Consider the following 17926-nt stretch of genomic DNA (forward strand, 5'->3'; position numbering starts at 1 on the left):
TGTACCCTGACCAAGGGAAGGGCGACAAGGGGACCACGGGGCGCTATCGATGGCAGTGGTGGACGTGGGACGACGCCGTCTGGTTAACGATGCTCTTAACACGCGCGCTATATGGCCATTTGCCATGCTACAATCGCGGCGGACGTGAGGCGACATGTTTTGAGGGCAAGCCCGGCCAGAGGCTTGTCGCCCTCTGTGCTACATTTGCGGCAGACCATGCCCGTCATGTAACCGCTTTAGTGGGCGTTGGAGTCTTGGTCTAAACCACCATGGCTTTCCGGGCGCTGTTGAGGTGGTTGCCGACCGTTGACAGAGGCGGCCCCTTGTCTTAAAGTAGCTGTGTTAAGGTGCCTGCTTGTATGGGTGCTTGAGACTTTTCGGTTTCAGAACAGAAACAAATCCGGCACCAAGAAACAAGCAACCCCTGAAATCCTCTCAGGCTTGTCTCATCTCGTCCACCTTTGCCTGAGAGGAATCTGTCTCGGCAACAGGTCAGTGTTTGAGCGCTTCTGCTTCGCCCCATTGTGGAAGCTGTCGTCTTATCGCTTGTCGCCGCGGTGGACAATCCTATCAGCAAGTGCTCCATCTCGCAGGGGATGTGACGAACCTGAGGGGTCTGCTTGGATAGTGACCAGCTGGCCGCCTGGGCCAGCATTCCAGACCAGGTCTTGTTTCTTTTCCCAGTGCTTGAATCGTCAAACCCCTAACAGAGTTTTCTTGTTGCTATCGACTATTATCGTTTGGCCAATATCCGCTAGGCTATGCACCGACTTTGATGATGGATCATATCAAGGAACAATATCAACTCACCCCAGCAGTAATAGTTTGAACACTATATGCTGACCCGTCTATTTAAAAAACAAATATCGTTACTGTTCATCCGAATTTTTTTATTTTAAAATTAGGTAGCACCGTTTCCCTGCGGAGAGATCAGCGAGTTGGGCAGAACAGCGCAACGTTCTGACTCGGTAACGGTCATCATATTCAGTCTCATCTCGTACGGCTCAGTAGATCTCTGACGCGGGGACCACTGGATCTTTTGCTGGCGGGTCTCTTGAAAGAAGCTCCATGCTGAAGGGCACTCCCGTAGGAGCCGGTGGTCGATCTCGAGCGTGGGTCAGGATAGGAAAGGACAGGCAGTCAGTCAGTCAGTCGACGACCGTGCTTAGCTCACGGCCACAGCGAGACTGGACTGTCAGTCTTGAATTCGGCCTACTCCGGACGTGCTCTGGAGGATGAATCTCAACCCCTCCGTTACGTATCCGTCCCCCAGGTAGAGTGTTCCGCGCAGTTGAAAGGTGAGACGCATTCCTGCTGTGCGTGGTGGAGAGACACTTGGCTCGCCAATGAACGCTGACGCTGTCGGCCGCATCACCTGCAACCTCGCTCGCACGGCCTGGACTGGGTTGATCTGAGAGATATTCCTCCTTCTGGACTGCGCTTTGAGTCGGACCCAACGCGCGTGACTGTTCTGTTCTGTCTCGCGGTGAGCTGGACCAACAAAGGGAGAGGTAAGCTGTCCAGTGGCTGTCCAGTGAGGCGACTGCAACTGCAACAGCGGAGCGGCACCTGGTTTGGTTTGCCTGGTGTTTCTCTCGTGTGCCCAGGTTCAATGCCGCCGGTATTGGGTTTGGATCCCTTCCCTTACCCACCAGCCACGGCAACGACACACATTTGCCAAACAAGGACAGCCGGTGTGGTGTGTGGTGTGTGGTGTGGTGGGCTTGTCAGAGATGCCCTGGGGATGTGACCCTGGTAGCTGGAACTGTCGCTCACAGTAGTGATGATCGCTCAAGACCCGTGAAAGCCACGTGAAAAGGTACCGGCCGAGTTGCAGAGGATGGAAGCCCAGACAGAACAGAACCCCTGGAAAGCCCTCCTTCTGCATCGAGATGGCCAGAGACCCATCCATCCCCCGGACGGACGCTGCACCTAACGCTCTCAGACATTCAACCCAAAGAAAGACTCCGCCAAAAACGCCATCGAGCAACTTGCGCACTGACTGCGCGGTGGCACCGGGCAAGGGCAGCGCATGTCGGATACCTAGGTACATTGACCCAAGGAAGAAGAGACTTTTCCAGACAGAACCCCTCGCTAGCTTGAGCGATGGGAGGCTTGGGTGCTGGTGCTTCGCCGATGCTGGACTCTCCTGGCCGCGGTGGCTTCCAAAGCCCTGGCCCTTGGTTGCACTCCTGACGACCGAAAGGTTTTGGTTCGCTCTAGGTGACATGCCCTGACGAGTCAAGAGAATTAACAGTTTCCCTATACGGAACCATGGAGTCTTTCTAGAGAAGCCATTTCCTCGAGAATTCGCCCTGCTCTGCCACAGAGAGACGTGACCTGAGCATGGCTGGGTCGCCTCGTCGGCAGGCTCCCGTCCATCCAATACGTTCTGGCCTCCGGGCAGCTGGAAATGGGCCAGCCTCGACGGAAGGAACCTCAACGCTGGGAAAAGCCAAGGGGCGGGGAGCCCTCTGTCAACCAGAGGGAGCGTTGGAGATGGATGGATTGCCGGGGAGGCGCCGGGGGGGCGCCGGGAGCCCTGGGTGCTGTGGAGCCGGCCTCTGAGCGCAGCCCTGGGGGGCCCTTGCGCGGAGCCCGGACCCTTTGGAACCTGAGCAGGGGGGACCCGTGGACGCTTAATGGAGGGACCCACTCCGGCCACCGCGAGCGAAAGCAGCCATCCATGAATCCCTGCTCATCATTCTGCGTGAGGCACCTGTGCTGGACGGCGGGCGCCCCCCAGAAGGAAGGGGCATGGAAGTCAAGTCAAGTGGTGGCAGCCCAGCGTTGGACCCATCCATGGAAGAACAACCCAAGCTTCCAAGGGGATTTGCTCCGTTCCGTCGCGCATGCTGCCTGTCGTCTGTACCTGGCACCAAACATCTTAGCACCACACCGCGGGCCCTTGGTTGCTGCTAGTCAAGGTTAATGGCCCGGTCGTACGGTGCAAATGAAATCCTATCCATCCCATCCATCCAGACCAGACCAGAGCAAGCTGATTCCTTAAAAGTCGCCCTGGCCCGCCACGCCCGCACTTTTCTCTGGTTTTGGCTCTTGCTCTTGCTGCTGTGAAGTGCTGATAATCTTGTTTCTTCCTTATCTCGCCTTCCCCGTTCCCTCCCTTCTTCCTTCCTTCTCTCCTTCCTCCCCTCTCCCTTTTCCTTCAAGCAGAGCCGCCCTTGACCAGGACAACTAGCTGCCCCCTTTCCTGCCGCTAGAAAGAAGGTGGGATTGGACGAAAAGTAAAAAAGAAAGGAAGTCACGTCGACGCAGAAAAAAATCGTTAGCGAAAAGGAAAGAAAAATCGACAACTCTTATACCCACAACCAAGACGGTCTCTCTTCTCTCCGCCAAACGTCTTCATCGGACGAGCCCCCCAAGAACAAAAAGCAAGGACATCGTCTGACGACTGCCGTGGTGAGACGATTGTGGCTGCTTCCTATACCGTCAGTGGAGCAGAGCTTCTGGGTCACTTCCTAAAGTGAGTGACGATCCAGGGTCAGCATCACATCGCGCATTGCTAAAAAGCAAAAGTATCGGGATCCGGCGTATCGCAAAGCAACAGCATCCCACGCAAACCGCATCTCAACGGTCAATTCCCTCAGGCGGTCACTGATAATTGCTTCGGGCCCCGTTTCGTTTGCGAATTCCTCTTCTCTCCCCCCTCTTGACGGGTTTCGAAACGGCCGAGCCGACGTTCCAATTCACCGAATCTCAGCGGCGCAGTTACCGACAAGGGTATTGAGTCGCATCGCATCGCGTCGCATCGAATTCATCGCACCGCCCACCCAACGCTCTTCCAATCTGGGTTCTCAGACGTTCCGCTCCCCGCTGAAGTCGAGTCTTAATCTCATCTTTCCTCGAGTACGATCGCGCCATCCGATATCTCTTCTTACCGACCTGGATCTTGCATTATGCACAGACTGTCCCGCTGGATACCGTGTAATTAAAGGAAACATCATCTTTCTCTTGTCCCACTCGGAACGATCGCTCCTCGCCGCTGGTCGAACGCAAACCGCTTGCTTCACCCTGCAACCTAATCTTGCTGACGACACCCTGCGCAAACGGTGTCGAATTTAAATGTTTCGCCGACTTCGCAAGAACCAAGACTACGCCGCATCTACCACTTCAAGCAAGACCCGGGAGGACGACAGGGCAATCGCCGCGAACCTTCGCGACCTCGGCCTGGTTGGATCCCGATCCTCTAAATCAAGCAGCCGAAGACCTCGAACCGGCACAGACCCCAACTCCTACTCAGAAGTACCGACTTATCCTGAAAAAGGTGCGTCAGAGGCTTGGAAGTCGCACGGCAACCATTTTGGGTTTCTTGGCTGGCTCGAGTTTGAACCAGTCAATGCGATTTCAACTCAATTATCCCATGTCTTACTGACCTGGTCTCACAGGACATTCGATCACCGCCAGATCTCTTCGAGGGCAGGGCTCAGCTTCTTCCGCTGGCTCAGTGAGATCAGGTATTAGCAATAATTCGCGTCGAGTAGGAAGCATCGATAACAACGTCATGGCTACCAACGCGGATCGAAGTCGCTCGCGACGAGAGCGCACTTTTGTGGGCAGTGAGTGTGCTGTGTGTGAGGAGCCTCTTGAGCACACTCTTCGAGGCGAGCGCATCCTGCAATTCTCCTGCTCACACGTCTCCCATGAGGCGTGCTTCTACGAGTTCATTCGTGAATTTGAATCACAATACTGCCCAACATGCGATGCGCCGTTGCATTTGGACACTAGCCGAGGTGGTAATGTGATTGATATAGGTACGCCTCTCGTTCCAAGACGAGGCTGTCAAAGCGCTAATTCAATTACAGAGAAAATTAGCAATATCGTCCGTTCGGCAGGCACTGACTCGAGGTCTAATATGACGCCTACCCCGACAGCAACTCCTTGGGAGACCCAGACACCTCGCCCATCCAGTCTGGAGAGCAACCAAAGACGCCAAATGCAGCAACAACAGCAGCAGCAGCAACAACAACATCAGCAACACGGTGGCCGTGATAGCGTTGCTCGGGGTAGCTTAAGAGATAGCCGAGAGGCTCTTTCAGATCGTTACGGCCCCTCGCGTCATGCTCGTAGCGACAGCGAGGCTACAGGAGTTGCATCATCTGGAGGTTATCCCGAGACGACACAGAGCGGACCTCCCAGGCGTCACGACTACGACGTTCAGGCCATGGAGACGACACCTGCTAGCCCTCGTGGCATCACCCGGAATCCTATCCCAGCACCGATCGTGACGGTGCGCTCAGAATTCCCCACCCTCAACCGATCACGCCAACAACAGACCCTCACTTGCCTGGTCACTGTCGAGGTGCCCGACAACAAGTGGAGGCCGGACCCGGAGGATTTGGGAGCACCAGCTCCTCAACCTCCTCCTGTGGTCAACCGTGCTGAGGAGGCCTATGGCCGACCGCCTTCGCCTGCGCGAAGCGCCCCCCGCTTCTATCCTTATGAATCAACAGAAGTCCTGGAGGAGATGACCGACAGTCTTCGCAACCGCGTCGACAACTGGCACGGCTTAGACTTCAGCAGGTTAGTGGTGGCGCTGTGTTTTGGACAGCTCAATCACCAATTGGAACGCAACAACTGACTGCTTTACAGATTCGGCAAGCTTAGACTCTATGGCACCCTTAGAGTGGGTAAAGATAAAGTCTCGTGGCAGGAGCTGGAGTGCTTCCTTTTTGCCGAGATGCTTATCTGCGTCAAGGAGAAGAAGATTCCGCCTCAGATGGCCCAGCAGTGGGATGAGAATGGCGCACCTCGCAAGACAACTCGATGCACTCTCAAGGGATCCATCCTGATCAAGAAGCATCTTAACGAGGTGTCGGAGACTGGAAATATTGACGAGAACATCCTGACCCTGAGTCTCTCGGTTGCCGAGCTGCCTCAGTTCCATCTCCGATTCGAGAACCGCAACCAACTTAAGCTGTGGCAGCAAGCTCTCCTCGACTTGAATGCCGTTGAGACATCACCTGTCCGGAGCCCCGAATATGACCGGGGTGAGTCTGAGACTGATGAGGAGCTTGAGTGGCAGCGCTCTCGCCCACAACGGGTCTCTTCAGTGGCCTCATCCTGGGGCGGTGCTAGGTCGGTAACAACAGCACCGACCGAGTATACCAACTTCCCCAGGAGCCCCGTTATGACCAACTCGATCCACGTTCCCATTGACGTGGTCGTTGTGGTGCCCATCTCTTCCTCCATGCAAGGTGTCAAGATCAACCTTGTTCGTGATGCGTTGAAGTTCATGGTTAACACTCTTGGCGAGCGAGACCGCATGGGCTTGGTCACCTTTGGCTCAGGGGGCGGTGGTGTCCCAATTGTTGGCATGACGACCAAGGCCTGGCCTGGCTGGAGCAACATTCTGTCCTCCATTAAGCCTGTTGGGCAGAAGAGCCACCGCGCTGATGTCGTTGAGGGTGCCAACGTTGCGATGGACCTCCTGATGCAGAGGAAGTACAACAACCCCATTGCGTCCATCATGCTTATCAGCGACGCATCCACCTCTGATGCTGACAGTGTTGACTTCGTCGTCTCCCGGGCCGAGGCGGCCAAGATCACCATCCACTCCTTCGGCCTGGGCATGACTCACAAGCCTGATACTATGATCGAGCTGTCGACCAGGACCAAGGCATCTTACACTTACGTCAAGGATTGGATGATGCTTCGCGAGTGTCTGGCTGGCTGCCTCGGAAGCATGCAGACCCTGTCCCACCAGAACGTCAAGCTCAAGCTCAAGCTGCCCGAGGGTTCCCCTGCCAAGTTCCACAAGATCAGCGGCGCGCTGCAGATTACGAAGCGAGCCACCGGCCGGGACGCGGAAGCCTCGCTTGGCGACCTCCGATTTGGTGACAAGCGGGATGTTCTCGTCCAGCTCGTCATTCTTCCCGACAACTCTTCTCAGGAGCAGTTGCCTCAGGACCCCTGGGACAACATCGTGTCGGGTCTGGAAGCCCTTGGCGGCTCCATGGACAACGAGAATGAGAGAACCCTCTCGGTTGAGGAAGTTCCCTTGATCCAAGCGGATCTCTCTTGGGGCGATATTCTCCGGGAGGGCACCGTTACACACATGCCCCGCCCATCTCTCCTGGCCATCACGATGCTCCCATCTAGCGGTGGCTCCAAGAAGCCATGGCAGAACTCGCCTCCTATCCCTCCTCACCCAAGCATCGTGCAGCGCCGCATGGAGCTGCTCACGTCTGATATGCTCACCCGGGCTCTGACTCTGGTGAGCCGTGGCCAGCATGACCGTGCCCATACTCTCCTCAACGAGACCCGATCGATTCTCAAGGGTCTCGGAAAGGGAGGGCTGCCCCCGATCCCTCCCATGAGCAAGTCGACCCCATCGGCCCCGTCGACTCCTCACCCTGGAAACGACTCCTCGCCGGGACCTTCCACTACCCCCGACCGCAAGAACAGCCCTTCGCCCCCAGCGTCGGCCACCTCCTCTGCGATCAACGGCTTCCCCACTGTTGGCCGCAGCCGTTCTAACGACGGCCTCGGTCTCGGCGCCGGCATCGATGCTGGCACTGTTGCAGCTCTTGATGCTGAGCTGGAGAGCAGCCTGGAGTGGATCAACCACCCAGCCGTCTTTGGCCGTGACAGCCGCAAGGCCGTCCTTCAGGCCATTGGCGTTATCAGTTCCCAACGTGCCTTCACCTTCCGCACCCCTATTGAGGGATTGTGGGCTGCCCGTGTCGGCGGCGTTAAGCGTCTCACGGAGAAGAGCCGTGAGTGGCGCGAGGAAGGCGGCGGCGAGGGCGGTATCATGGAGGAGGCCTAAGTGCCCTCTCTCCCTTTTCTTTCGACACTTGTTGCTCAAGCTTCATTTCGCGCGGCGAAGATTTGGCGTCTTGGTTTTCCGGCTTGATTAACGACCCATCACGACCCCATCACCTGGATGTTCCCCATGTCATCTCTACACGTATCTCTACGTTGCCCCTTGGCGCTTCTTTTATTTGTTTGCACATGGATACCACAACATCTTCATCCTCATCTCGACTTCAACTCCTTTGAACGGAGCCATTCGATACCCCCTTATCTCCCCACCATCTGGTGCATATCCAGGCTTACATTATGCCTTTGCTTGTTTCGTACTGTTTTGCATGCTCAGCAGTCACCCATGTCCATGGCATATATCTGCCGACAGAAGGGTGACGGGGCACATGCGTTGCTATATCATATCGTCTTTGGCGAAAAATCTACATGTTTGGTTTCTTGGGAACGGTGAAGGAAAAGAGGTTCACTTGAGAGAAATGTAGCCTGAGGAGCTGGCGTTTTCCCCGAATACCACGAATGGCGATTACTGCTTTATTGGTTTTTCCTGTATGATATAATTCATGTGCTGGATGGTTTCTACCGTCGCATCTGCAAGACATCTTTTGAGAGATATATATATATCCCTTTGTGCGCATCTGTCGACACAAATGAGAGCGATTTACGAGTTGAATACAATTTTTTGACCTCATATTATCTGCTGCCGAGTCCAACATGAAGTGAAGTCTTTCGAACAGGGTTGTCTCCCTCGAGAGAAAGCCAAGGGAACTAACTGCCCATTATTTCGTTACTGTGTCAAGTCAGGCATACTCATTAAGAGTAAAACTATTTGGTTAGCCTACACTTTAACAACGGGCCATCATGGTAACTTCGACAAGCACTGGCTGGGTATTAGTCCCTTGGTGGTATTTACCGTTATGGCCGGAATGGCTACTCTAGATACAGGCATCGCAAATGCTGCGCATTGCCCTTTTGGTTTTCACATTGATCCGTTCACACATGATTTGACAGCCTTAGTTGAGGGTATATCTAACCGCCCATACTACCGGGAGTTTTATTCACACATTCCCTGCCTTGTCCTTTTGAACTTGATTCAACCCTTAGTCCTCATCCCAGTTCTATACGAGTTAGTCAAGTTGAGCCTGGGAGGATGGAGTTGGCTTGAAAACTTACAGGGTTGGGACCCGGGGGCTTTGGTCCACCGGCTTGTCGTGCCACGATGATCTGGTCAACAGAAAGGACTGTGCGAGCGGCTTCGGTGGCGAGCTTGATGGCCCATTGCTTGGAGATGAGAAGATCGAGGATGCCCTCGTCCTTGGCGTCAAGGATGCCAGTGTTATCATCGTTCTGGATTTAACGCGTCAGTTCCATATTCCAGGGCTCAACGAATAGTATCAACAAACCTCAATATCAACACCAATATCCCACTCGTCACTGTTGGCGTGAGCGGCATAAAGTCGGCTCAGAACCTCGGTGGCATCAAGACCGGCACTCTCGGCAATGGTTCGGGGCACAACCTCAAAGGCCTCGCCGTACTTCTTGATGGCGTACTGGCTAAGACCAGGAGTCGTCTCACCATGAGCCTGTATCCTCTCAACCAGCTCAACTTCTGTGGCGCCAGCACCGGGGACCAATCGAGGATCGCGAGTAATGGCCTTGACAACGTTGACACCGTCGTCAACAGCACGCTCAATATCATCAAGGTGGTTCTGGGTGGCACCTCGGAGAACCAGGGTGGCCGTCCGGGTGACCTCATCTTCTTGTCGGAAGACAGTTACGCGGTCACCACCAATCTCGAGGGTCTCGACAACATCGATAGTTCCCATCTCGTCGGGCATGGGAGCACCTAACCGGGCCAGGGGGGTGGCACCGACCACACGGCAGACTCTTCGAAGCTCAAACTTGCTGAGAATTCGGATGAACAGGATGCCGTAACGGTTGAGGTAGTGCATGGCCAGGTCTCCCACTCGGTCTCCGCAGACCACGACGCGCAGGCCCGAATCGTGAAGCTCCTTGATGGCGGTCTCGAGCTGAGACTCCTCGCCCTTTGTAAAGTCCATCATCTCCTTGGCGTTGTGCAGGAGAACAGTGCCCTTGGTCTCGGTCTGGCCGGCATCGATGGGGCAGGTGAAGACACCGACCTTGGCGCGGCTGGCCTTCTTGACAGCTCCATCGGGCTCCTTGGGGAAGACCATGCCCTTGACAACTCTGCTCTGCTCGAGACTTCCACCCATGATCTTGACGACGCGGATGTTGTCGACGTTGAAGTTGGCGGGGTTCTTGGGGAGCACAGCGAGGACAGCCTCCGAGACAAGATCAGCGAGGAAGGTCTCGTTGCCGTTCTGCTTGCTGGCGATGACGGTGCTGATGGCCTTGCTGAGCTCTTCCTGATCCCGAATATCCTCAACCTTGTCGACTGAGAGCTCGTCGAGAGTCTCGAGAGCAAACTTCTGAGCCTTCTCGTAGCCGATGACGATATCCGACGTCTTGAGACCCATGCGCAGCAGGTCCTCCGCTTTCCGGAGCAGCTCGCCAGCGAGGACGATAACCAGATTGGTAGCGTCACCCATCTCGGCCTCTTGTTGCTGACTGGCCATGACGAGAAGCTTGGCGGCGGGGTGGACGACGTCGAGTTCGCGGAGGATGGTGGCGGCGTCCGAGGTGAGGATCATCTTCTGAAGGTGGTTGATGACGATCTTGTTGCGACCGTAGGGACCGAGCGAGGTCTGGACGGTAGAGGCGATGGCCCTGCAGGCATCGATGTTGCGCAGGACGGCGCCATCTTCCGAGTCGTAGCTGGAGAGGAACAGTAAGCATTTGCGGCGCTGAAGGTGAGGGTATTGAAGAAGCCATGAAGAGGCGGGGAGCTGCTGTCCAGAGGACGGGAGCAGGAGGGGAACAGGAACTCAACTCACTTATTGTAGCCCTGCTTAAACAGGCCCGCGTTGGGGGCGTTGGGGATGTTGAGCGACATGATGACTGCCACAGAGCGACGGGGGTCGAGTCTGGTTGTGGCGAGGTCGAGAGTGTCAAGGGTGAAGTTGAGGTTGATGCTCCTGACGATGGATTTCGCCCACCAGCTCCAATCTCCCTCCCACCATAAAAACTTCCACGGGCGTCGTGGGCGGTCGATTTAGTGGGTAGGTACGTACCCAGCTGCCTAGCTGACCCCTGTTCTGGTAGATGCCGGCTTGTGAATGAATTTTTACTTGGCCAGGCTGCTGCAATGGATAAGTAGAGGATGCAATAAAATTCCAGGAATATTCAAACTTGAACAAAACGATCATCTACCTAATTAACGACTTCTCTTCTGGCTCGAATGATCAGAGTGAACCTATCTACCCCAAGTTTTACAGCCTTGTCCCTCGAGGGGCTGATGACCCAATCATAGTCATCCCAATGCTTGCGCCACAAGCCCCTGACAGCCTTGCGTCCTGTGGCTAAACTCCAAACGGGGGGGCCCGCGAAAGGACGTTGCTAGGTGGTGAGCACCAGCGACACCATCGCTAGAGCCTCCCCCGGCGACGGCGGCACGGCTCGTGATGGCTAATGCCCTGGACCAGGACCATTTTCCCGCCTTTTCTCCTCATCCAAACTCTTTCAACTTTTGCCTCTTTTTCAAGCCGGCGCCACATCCTCCCTCGGCATCTTTTACCTAGTATTTTCTCCCACCGTCGATTGGACTCCCCCGGGGTTGGCAGCATCCAAATCAACAGCGCGAGAACACGCCTTATTTGTCGACGACCTGCTCCTCCGTGATACACCCAGATCCTCCACCGTGTCGACGACTGCGCCGGAATCTTCCAATTGACCAGCCGCGGCCGTCGCGCTGAATTCCATATTACACCACAAAGGAGAATAATCACTTTTTGTCGCGACGCGGCGTCATTCATCGCGATAACAACCTCCTTCACATCATGCCTGGTGAGTTTCTTGTCTTGTTTGTGTCAAGTTCAATGGAGTCCATGTCTCTACGGCTCACAGTGGGTTCTTGCTGTTTGTTGGCCTGCGGTCCCGGCTCCCGTCCGTCCAAATTCTGAGCCCACGGATAAGGCTGAGCGAGCGCACGCATCGTGGATGTCTCCCTTGCACCCTCCACCATCCTCATTCACATCCGTCGCGACGTATCTATATTCATCGTCATCGTGATAACCTGTCCTTGCCTCTTTTCGCGCCACCCTTCTTGAGTCCAGCATCGCATCACGTCGCCTCGACTCGCAGCATCCACCATGCCCATCACCCTCAAGCGCAAAGCACCAGATGCTGACCCTTCTCCTCCTCGCTCGACAGCTATCCCTACCGCCCTCCCTCCCTCAGTTGAGGAGGCCTACCGACGGAAATGCATCCAGCTGAAGAACCGCACGAGCGAAGTTGAAGACGCCAACGATGCCGCACGCCTCCGCCTCGCCCGTATCAAGCGCCAGGTCGAGAAACTGCGAATAGAGCGCGCCTTTCTGCTCGAACAGCTCGCGAAGCGTACCAGCGCCAATGTGGAAGATTCTGATGGCAGCCCTAGCCCACCTCCTACAGTACGCTCCCCCCCTTCCTTCGTTGTCCCCCAATCTTTCGGCACAAACCCTTACCCTTCGCGTTTGCTTGGCAAATCCTCCTCTCCGGTCTGCCGCCGGCGCCCGGTTCAATGTTGATGCTTTTGCGCTTGGATTAGGACTACCAATTCGCCATCCCCAGTGAGTTAGCTGCTAACCCCCAGAAGCCCAAGGATAAGCCCTTGCGTACCAAGCGAGGCCACCGAAAGTCCATGATGACCGATGCCGACGCCAAGGCGACTGGCGGTGCCTCGTTCAACACCCAGAACGCTGGCTCGCCCACGTCCGAGACCTTTTCGCACCCTCCCGAGAGCCAGTCCAAGGGCCCGCGCGCAAACGGTGTTTCCAAGGAAGCCAAGAAACCCGCCGACGCCTTTGAGCTGTACTGCTCCGAGACACGACCCGCCCTCGAAGCTAAGCACAAGGACGGTGACGCCGAAGTCGACGTGGAGAGCGAGCTGGCCCGCGGCTGGAAGGAGCTGCCTGAAGCCGATAAGGACGAGTTTCAGGCCAGGTTCGAACAGTCACAGGCTAAGAGCTCTGAACCTAAGGAGACGCCTGCCGAGGATAAGAAGGAGGACGAGGAGGAGGAGAAGCCCGAGGAGACCAAGCCCGCAGCCCAAGACGAGGATGTCGAGATGGGCGACGACACCGAGGATCAGGACACGCAGGCGGGCGAGAAGGCAGGGGAGTGAGCGGCATCATCAGCCAGACTTTGATAATACCGGGGAGGCGTTCTGGTGGGTTCATGGATTCGGTCACACTACGCAATGCTTGGCCATTGTGCACTTTTCAAAGGGGTTTTCGCATCAAGGAAATGATATTCGGAAAGGGTTCAGAAAGAAACGGGAACAAATAGAGTAAAGAACTCCCTCTCCGCGCGCATCGTCTTCTACCGTTGCCGCGAAGCCATCTTATCTAAATATGGATTCTGTATGTTTTACACCGGTACTCCCGATCCATCATCCCATACGGTTTTTCTGGTTTCCCAAGCCAAAAAGAAGTACACAATCCCGATTCGCTAGAGAGCGCTGTATTAACGGCGAAAGGGCGGGACAGAATAAAATGGCCTGGCTAGGCTGTGGTCTAGTCACCAATGTACAAGTCGACGACGATATTTATCGCGGCGACGAGGATTTCGGCTGCAATGAGAATAATCACTAAAATATTGGTTAGCTTGGACATATATCCAGTGTCAGAAACGGTGACAACATACCAATCCACTCCAACTTCTCATCATGGCCGTGGCTAAGCTCTCCCTTTAGCACAGCTAACAAATCGGCAATGACGTCGAGACGTTCTGTGAGAAGACCAACACGCTGGTCCATCTCTAAGTAACTCCTCACAGCCTGGTACACGGGCTCGAGCTGCGGTTCTACCCAGAACAGCTCAGGAGTGTCGAGGACGGAGCCGTTGAGGTGGATGCTGATGCGGAGGATAAAGAGCTCGCCGATCTGCATGTTGATCTGCGATCGCCGGAGCGCAATCTTTCCCGTCGTCGCTATTTGGGTGGGAATGTCTTTGCACGTTTCGACGGTTGACGCTATCAATTCCTCGTAGAGTGAAGTCTGAACGGGTTAGCATATTCATTGTTTCTGTCAGAGCATTTGCTCACCTTGACGCTCTGCGCCACCGCATGCGAGATGGCTAGCTTGGTCATGTAGTTGTTCTTGTCGCGCAGGGTGATAAAATCGTTGTATATGCGGGCCTGGTAGTCCTTTGTGTAGTAAAAGTTGAACTTTTCCGTCTCAACATCGTCGGCCGCGAGCTTCTCCGTCTCAAATTTGGATATCTCCTTCAGGAACCTGGCCTCGTGGGCCTCGGTCATTCCCCAGATGACAACAACTCCGTAGTCAAAAAGGAACACCTCGGGTGTGTGTATATGTGTGTCGAAGTCCGGACTGTTCTCGATGGGGTCACGGTCATCCACGGCGGAACCCAAAAGCTCTTCGTTGCCAATATGGGAACCGTTCCCATTGGTATGGCCGTTGTGACCTGAGGAGTGGTCTCGAGTCTCTGGTTCAACTCCTTCTTGCTGAAGATTCATCAAGTCGCTCCTCTGGGGCCTCTCATCCATGGCGTCGCCGCCAGTAGAGTGTCGTCGCTCATAGTTCTGAACCGGATCGCGGCTGCGAGCGCTCTTGGCACCGTAGTTGTACGGCGTGTATATGCATTCGTCGATGAGTTTGGGGCTTGCGCCCCTGGTCTTGCCCCTCCCCTTGAGGAACCTCATCAGGGCGTCCATCTCGTAACGGTTCGCGGTACAGTACGCTGTTACACGGGGGAGCCGGTCTCTGTCTGCCTTACCCAGCTTTGCCGCATCCCTTCGCGCGGCAGGATCTTTAATCCTCGTGTACTGAGAATAGACATCTCTTCCGCTTTCTTCGTCGGCCTCCTCGTCCAGGTCCGGGGCGGGGAGTAGCTTGAGCTTCTCCGTCTTCTTGGTGCTTCGCTGGGGACCAATCTTGGGCCCGAGGGCCAGATGAGCTACCGCGGGCACAGATCCCTGGCTGTTGCGTCTGCGGAGCTTGTTGTTGAGGGCTGTGAGCATGGGAGGGCCGCCAGCGGCGCTGCTTGATCCGGAGCCATGATGGTGAGGGCTTCGCGGTTGCAATTGTAGTCGGCTGGGCTCGATGGTTCGCGTGACGGGGTTATCGCTAAATGTAACGGTTCGCGCTGCCTTGGGACGAGTCTCGGTCGGCAGCAGAGGTGTTGATTCACTGGGCGGCGCGTCGGATGTGGTGGTGGTGTGAGAATCCATCTTGGGTGAATCTCACAAAGATGCTGGAAGTATCAAGGGCGACAAGGCGCAAGCAATTGAATTCAACGATGCAACACCACTCTCCCAGAGAGCGGGAAGTAACAAGGGCCTCTGACGGATGGCGCAAAAAGACTTGTAAAAGATGGGTTGATGTGATACTGTAGGAATGCTGTGGTAGATCGAATGGAAGAGCTTTCAAAAGATAATGACTGATGATGACGTTTTGCGCCCAACTTGGACAGAAGGTTTTCTCCAATTTCGGCCCACTGAATGCGAGAGCTACAGGGGACCCGCCACTAAAGCAGCCAAGCTACAGCGCGTCCACGTGCAACTTGACTGGCCCTGGCGACAGGGCCGGGGCAACGAGCAATGTTCCCCGCCTTTCAACCTTGAAGGTCCATGAGTTGCCATGGAGGTCAAGAGACGATAATGAGACTAGAGTGAAGATATATTGCTCTGAGACTCATAAAATACATTCTGGACACGATGTTGGAATTTGCCTCTTTTATTTCCCTCACACTGCTAACTCAATGTGGCCGGTACCTTACTTACGCATATCACGTCCAGTATCAACACACCATGTAAGTGAGGACATCACATGTGAAACCACAAAACCCATCAAAACTTGGCGATTCGCAATCAATTTTAGAAACATCTACTTCATGTAGCCTTTCAGAGATAATAGCAACTCCAAGAACGTGGTAGGGTCATCTAAATGCTCCAGAAAACATGTTTGGATATAGAGAAGCCGTTGCCAATCCGTCCATGTTCTAAGCGTCAATAATCTTCACCTCCATCTTGAGGCCAGAGTCGTCCAGCCGATCAATTAGACCCTGACCAAGACAGGCTGGCGTATAGCAGCCTCCATCCAGCTGGATTTCATCTTCCAAGATGGTCGCAGCAATCTCTGCGAGCAGCATTCCCGTCACTGAAAAGTCATTAGCACCTGTCAACGATACAACTCATGCAGTTCCATCACTTACAGTAGTATATGCCGCCATGATACCACATGTGGCAATAAGCCGCCTTGCCTGTGGCCTTTTCAGAGTCAGGATACGCAATACAATTGTACTCGAGTGCGTCATTCTCTGTGTCTTCGTGCTTGGCGCCCTCTCCAGGCTGCAAGACACGGTTCTTCAGAAACGCCCTCAACGGAGGAATCGACACAACCAACATGCCTCCGATCAGAAGGAGCCAGTGGATGAAGATTCCGTGGAGCCAATTGCGAGCCTTCATGTACTCTGACCAGGTAAAGTTGGGTCCGTAGAACTCATCCTTTCGAGAGGGTGTCTCTGAGAGCAGTCCCCAGGTCCGCTCAATGACGGGGATGTTGGTCGATGCCATGGCAGAAGTGGTCATCAGGCCAAGGTTAGGTACAGTTCGAACACCAAAGATCTTCTCGAGGATGGAGTCCTTGGGCCTCGTGGGCTCCTTATGGGGGATAGGAGACTGAGCATATGGGCTGTTGGACTCTTTCACTTCCTTCAATGTGAAGATATCCCAGAGGCCAAGCGCAGTAGCCAGAGTGCCGCCAGAAGGTGACGAGCTGTGACCAGTGTCAGCACACTATACCTTATCAATTCATCAAGTACAACTCACCTGATTCTGTGAAGAGAAATGGTGACATCCTTGGTCGGAGTTCCCAATTCGGTGCGGATTGCCTTGGCCATAGCCCATGTGCCGAGGTCCACGGGAGCAGACTCAATACCAGACTGAGGGACCAAGATAGCACCCGTCTTCTTGGCAGTCGCCTCATACTTCTTGATCATCTTGTGAACCCATGGGAACTCGCCCGTGGCATCCACATAATGGGTTCCCGCCTCAGCGCAAGCTTTGAAGGCATGTTCGCCGTAGATGCTGTAGGGGCCGACAGCGGTGATGAGGACACAAGTCTTTTTCGCGAGTGCACTCAAGTCATTGTCGTTGAGGCTGGCGATCTCAATACCTACACAATGTCAGTCAAAGGTTAAAATACGTGGCCCTTCCATGCCTGTAATAGGGATTGCTTCATACCTGGTGGCAGCCGGTCAGGATTGCGCTTTTTGCACTCGTCCACGACAGCTTGCAGCTTAGACTCTGAGCGGCCGGCGACAGCCCACTTCAGGTCAGTTGCGAGGTGAGTGATGATGTACTCGGCAGTCCATTTGCCCGTGTAGCCTTGAAGGCGGTCAGACTTGTATGAGTTGCTCAATTGCCTCCCGTCTTGAACTCACCGGTAGCTCCAAAAACAACGAGGTCGTATTGACGACCATGCTCTTTGATCAAAGGCATGTTGAGGCTAGTGGATGCACAATGGAGTGAATAGGTTTGTAGGACCGATGAGGAGAAGGGGAAAGAATTCGTCTAAAATACGAGAACGTGGCACTACTCTAAACACGATGCCATGTCTTCTTTTACATCATTCTACCTCTGAAAGTACAGTAGCTCTGGTACACCCAAGTGGTCGGTGTCTTGCTCCAGGCCGGCCCACCCACGGGAGCTTCAAGGGACCCTGGTATTCAGCCCAGCTGCATCAGCATCTTAACTCGGCCACATGTGTCAGTCATTCTCAGCTAGCAAATGCTGGAGTAATGAGCCATCCCTTGGTAATATGAGTGTAGAAAGAAATGAATTTTCTACTATCAACACAAAAGGCCAAGATGACGTTTCCATTTGTGAACTGCCCTCACCACCTTGACGAAAGTGTCGCCAAGCTGCCTCGGTAAGTTGCCCAGCTCAACTTCATCCAGCCAGTGCTGCTCTGTGCGCAAAGACAGCTGGGGAGCTTGCACGAATCAGGTTGACGGAAAATCCTCGAGAACCGAGAGTCTCCTCCGAGTCAGGATTTCCTAGCATT

General features: G+C 54.6%; 5 protein-coding genes across 5 annotated transcripts; 2 read left to right on the forward strand and 3 right to left on the reverse strand.

Annotated features, from left to right (window-relative positions):
• Positions 1 to 4083: 4083 nt before the first annotated feature.
• Positions 4084 to 7789, forward strand: NECHADRAFT_38296 (uncharacterized protein; the record flags this gene model as incomplete). Its single annotated transcript, XM_003051748.1, has 3 exons — positions 4084 to 4289; positions 4426 to 5541; positions 5611 to 7789. The coding sequence occupies 3 exons, from the start codon at positions 4084 to 4086 to the stop codon at positions 7787 to 7789; spliced, it is 3501 nt and encodes a 1166-aa protein (XP_003051794.1).
• Positions 7790 to 8783: 994 nt separating this feature from the next.
• Positions 8784 to 10756, reverse strand: NECHADRAFT_60286 (uncharacterized protein; the record flags this gene model as incomplete). Its single annotated transcript, XM_003052208.1, has 4 exons — positions 8784 to 8900; positions 8956 to 9129; positions 9186 to 10578; positions 10698 to 10756. 4 exons carry the CDS (start codon positions 10754 to 10756, stop codon positions 8883 to 8885), a joined length of 1644 nt encoding a protein of 547 aa, XP_003052254.1. The 3' UTR covers positions 8784 to 8882.
• Positions 10757 to 12011: 1255 nt separating this feature from the next.
• On the forward strand, positions 12012 to 13024 carry NECHADRAFT_79239 (uncharacterized protein; the record flags this gene model as incomplete). The annotated part of the gene is made up of 3 exons (XM_003051749.1): positions 12012 to 12272; positions 12313 to 12398; positions 12472 to 13024. 3 exons carry the CDS (start codon positions 12012 to 12014, stop codon positions 13022 to 13024), a joined length of 900 nt encoding a protein of 299 aa, XP_003051795.1.
• Positions 13025 to 13415: 391 nt separating this feature from the next.
• NECHADRAFT_92838 (uncharacterized protein) lies at positions 13416 to 15090 on the reverse strand (the record flags this gene model as incomplete). Its single annotated transcript, XM_003052209.1, has 3 exons — positions 13416 to 13489; positions 13546 to 13897; positions 13945 to 15090. The coding sequence occupies 3 exons, from the start codon at positions 15088 to 15090 to the stop codon at positions 13416 to 13418; spliced, it is 1572 nt and encodes a 523-aa protein (XP_003052255.1).
• A 770-nt stretch (positions 15091 to 15860) lies between these two features.
• NECHADRAFT_38232 (uncharacterized protein) lies at positions 15861 to 17361 on the reverse strand (the record flags this gene model as incomplete). The annotated part of the gene is made up of 5 exons (XM_003052210.1): positions 15861 to 16018; positions 16074 to 16636; positions 16690 to 17035; positions 17104 to 17247; positions 17304 to 17361. The coding sequence occupies 5 exons, from the start codon at positions 17359 to 17361 to the stop codon at positions 15861 to 15863; spliced, it is 1269 nt and encodes a 422-aa protein (XP_003052256.1).
• Between the last annotated feature and the right edge of the window lie 565 nt (positions 17362 to 17926).

Source organism: Fusarium vanettenii, assembly GCF_000151355.1.
Source record: "Fusarium vanettenii 77-13-4 chromosome 4 genomic scaffold NECHAsca_3_chr4_2_0, whole genome shotgun sequence".
NCBI lineage: Eukaryota > Fungi > Ascomycota > Sordariomycetes > Hypocreales > Nectriaceae > Fusarium > Fusarium vanettenii.